General features: G+C 51.2%; 1 protein-coding gene across 2 annotated transcripts in view; it reads left to right on the top strand.

The window, feature by feature from the left end:
* The window catches only part of LOC113210204 (acetyl-CoA acetyltransferase, cytosolic), an 8612-nt gene extending 6807 nt beyond the window's left edge, over positions 1-1805 (top strand). For both annotated transcript variants that reach the window (XM_052265141.1, XM_052265142.1), the window contains exons 6-7: positions 760-922; positions 1029-1805. In XM_052265141.1, the coding sequence (XP_052121101.1) occupies positions 760-922; positions 1029-1147 (282 nt within the window). In that variant the 3' untranslated portion in view covers positions 1148-1805. The remainder of the gene's footprint in view (positions 1-759; positions 923-1028) is intronic.
* Positions 1806-3548: the final 1743 nt, after the last annotated feature.

Raw genomic sequence — 3548 nt, 5'->3', positions numbered from 1 at the left:
ATTTTCTGACTTATTGCCTGTGCTACGTAATATCATCAGCTGCACCAGACGTTTTCAGATCCGGGATAGTAGTAAAACGTGCTGTTAGCTGACTGTTAGTTCCCAAAACTATGAAGTTTAGCTAACAAAACTATTGCTAGCCCATGCAATAATGTTCGCTAAGCCGCTGCCAGGGAAATAATCGTTGCCATAGCTAATGTTTCGCTGCAACAACAACAAAAAAAATTTCCGTGTATTGAATCTAGTTTTGTCCTCTTTTAGCGAACCGCTTTTTGCTTTGTTATGGTCCCCCTGACCACTATGTTTTGCTAAGCTCTGCCACTCTGGGCAAGGCCTACGTATGGTATTGTAACCTACTTTGAAGCACACTAACTGAAAATTAAAGCTATATCATCTGCTCCCACGTTAGCGCAAGCTTAGGTTTTTTAAAAATTTACGTAGATATTTTTCACAGTGTTAGTTCCTCGTGCTGCTCCTCTTTATCTGCCATGCAGCTCGAGTAAACGCCGAGTGGTACTTCGCTGTAAATTCAAGCGCACAGTTCTTTTATTCTTTCTTGATTCTTTTCCCGATTTTTTCCTTATTCGTTCTTATGCTTTAACTGATTTCTTTCATTCATTTTCCCTATTAATTTTCCCTAAACGTTTAAATGATTTTGTTTTGAGGCTTCGTACACGCAGATTTTGTTTTAGTTGAGTACCCCCGCCCGTTTTTCTTTTTTTTTTCTTTTTTGTAAACTCTTGGCTCCTCCCTTCGCAGCTGAAGAAGACTGGCTGGTCCCGCGAGGACGTGGACCTGTGGGAGCTGAACGAGGCGTACGGTGGCTCGACGGTCGCCGTCAACCAGTGCCTCAAGCTGGACGACGCCAAGGTCAACGTGCTCGGGGGCGCCGTGGCGCTGGGCCACCCCATCGGAGCTTCCGGTAAAGTCGTAGTACTAATATACATCTCGTGCACCATCCTGCCGCTGCTCCTCAGCGCCTGCCTCGCCTCAGTCGCTAACCGTCCTACCCTCTCGTACCCCAACAGGCGCGCGGGTGCTGGTCACGCTGGTGCACGCGCTCACCAGGACCGGCGGCAAGAGGGGCATCTGCTCGCTGTGCATCGGCGGCGGCATGGGCATCGCCATGGCCGTGGAGTGCGTTTGAGAGCCGAGGAGTGAGGGCGCTACCGGAACGACATGGTTTCGATATCGCTTCTCAACATCGCATGATTTCTCAATGGGGCAGAAGCAATCATATTTTTTTAGACAGTCCCCAAGACTGCCCAGAAGGTGAAGATACTCCCCCTCCCCCTCCTCGTTTCCACCTCCCTTTATTTCTGTCTCCCTCTGTCCACATCCCCGCAGCGGTAAAAAATTTTCAATCGTCACAAATATATACAAATTTACGGAAAAAAAACACTTTCGCAGAATGGTATAATAGTTCATGTATAAAACAGTCAACAGTGAAAAGAACACGACGACAACAAGTGTGGCACTAATAATGTCATGTCCACAAGAGAGAGTCGAGGCAGCACCCTTAATCGATGCACGTGGTGAGAGCGGGATCGCTACTGTTGCCTGACCCAAATAACATTTGCATTCACACTTGTTATCGAACCTCATTCATAAAACAATCAACCCACCTGTGTGCCAAACCGGCCCAACCTCTACGACGTCGGGAACAAACGGGCATTTATGCAGCACGACTAAATTTTGCTCGACTTTTGTATACTCATCTGCTCTGATAGTTCGTGTTTTCCGAGCTTTTTATTTTTTTTGCATTATATGTTTTTGTAATAATAAAATACATGCCATCTCATTAACCTTTGTTTTTCACTGCCCTCGAGTTGCGCTTGGAATAAAACACTCAATTATTAAATAAAAACAACTAATTATGTGCAAAAAGAATTTTTTTAAAATTAATAGGAATAATTGCACGAACGTCTCGACTAGATCGAGGGACACTTCTAATCCAACTTCGGGGCTTTTAGCCTATTTCGTTGGAAGAGCTAGATCCCGGGAGCGAAATTTCGCCACCACTGTCAATTCATAACGAGGCTGGGTTCTCAGGCCTCCCCACGCCACACTAAACCACTTTCCTTTCTGGGGAGACGTCGAATGGGTTGCCTGTCCGCCGGGCGCTCCTGGCCCTGCGCATCGAAGTCACACTACCACTGGGAGAATGAGATAAGCCCCCTCTCTCTCTCTCTCTCTCTCTCTCTCTCTCTCTCTCTCTCTCTCTGTCGGTGTGTCAGTCAGCCGATGAGAGCGAAGGTGGAAACGGAACGAGTAACGAGTCATATTTTCCTTCTCTAGCTTCCTGTCTTCCTGCAGCGGAAATACCCTATTTAATGGGTATTGATTGGTTTCTGCTCCTATGACTTAAAAGCAACTGCAGGGAGGCCGCCTTTGAAAACAAGTTTGTTGTAGTCTTTTCACCGAACGCGGAAAAAAATAATCAAAATCCAATTTCGTCGAGGCTGCAGGGCTTGTATCGGCTTATTCCTGGACGTCGTGGCTACGTCGATGCTACGCGCCGGCAGCCCTTGAAAGGTTGTCTTTTGAAGGGCGGTACCTTGCTGCTCCCTAGCAACGGCGCAAATGTCGTTCTAAAGTTTGTCACAACAAGGAGGACGAGGAAGCGCAATCTAGTCCGTAGAACGCCTCCTCAGTCCGTCGCCATGGCCCTGCTCGTCCAGCTCGTCCTCCTCCTCCTCATCGGCGTGCTCTGCTGGGCCGGGGCGCGCGCCGCCCTGCACCCCGTCGTCACCTCGCCCGCCCCCGGGGCCGAGTGCGTGGCCAGCTTCGTCGCCTCGATCCTGCCGCCCGATAACTCCTGGATCATCGTGCACGGCGACGCGCAGCTGGTCGGGCGACTCCTCCAGGAGCTCCAGGACCTCGGCAGGGGCGCCCAGACGCTCGTGATGGACCCGCGGGACATGCCCAGCCACATGCGCTTTCTGATGCGGTTCACTGTGAGCCTCTACGTGATCGCCGCGGTGAGTCCCGTCCACCTCTCGACGCTCACTGACGGGATAACAGATACTGCGTCGCTGGCCTCCGGGATGGTGCTGTGGACCAGGACGTCGTCTCTGGATTCCGCCCTGTTGCGCGACCAGGTCGACCGGGGCAGGTTGCTGTGGGTGTGCGAAAGAAGAAGGCACCTGATCGTCTCCGCCCCCAACGGCACCACAGTCTACTTCTCCCCCGACATTGGGGAAAGCTGCGTAATGCGGTGGAGTGATCTGAAGGTGACGGAAATGGGCCGTTGTGAGCCGGGGCACCGAGGGTGGCAGGGCCCGCGGTGGCCACGGCTATGCTCGAGGTGGAAGTCACCGGAGCCGGGTAAGACGGCCTCCCAGTTTCTCTGTATCAAACCCAACATCCGATCCTCCCACCACCAAATCGCCGATTTGAATCCCTATTACGATACCTTCTATAAATATGCGAGCATCTTGACGACTGCGGTGAGTAGGCGGATGCCCGTTGAACTCTCATTTGTTGAGCGCGGCGGTTCAGAGCTTATGAACAGCACTGTTAACTGCTCTCTGGCGGCAGCCCTCCTG

This window comes from Frankliniella occidentalis, unplaced genomic scaffold (genome assembly GCF_000697945.3).
Source record: "Frankliniella occidentalis isolate FOCC.00 unplaced genomic scaffold, Focc_3.1 Scaffold24, whole genome shotgun sequence".
NCBI classification, from domain to species: domain Eukaryota; kingdom Metazoa; phylum Arthropoda; class Insecta; order Thysanoptera; family Thripidae; genus Frankliniella; species Frankliniella occidentalis.
The sequence above is the reverse complement of the archived record's forward strand: the minus strand, read 5'-3'. Positions and strand labels throughout refer to the sequence as shown.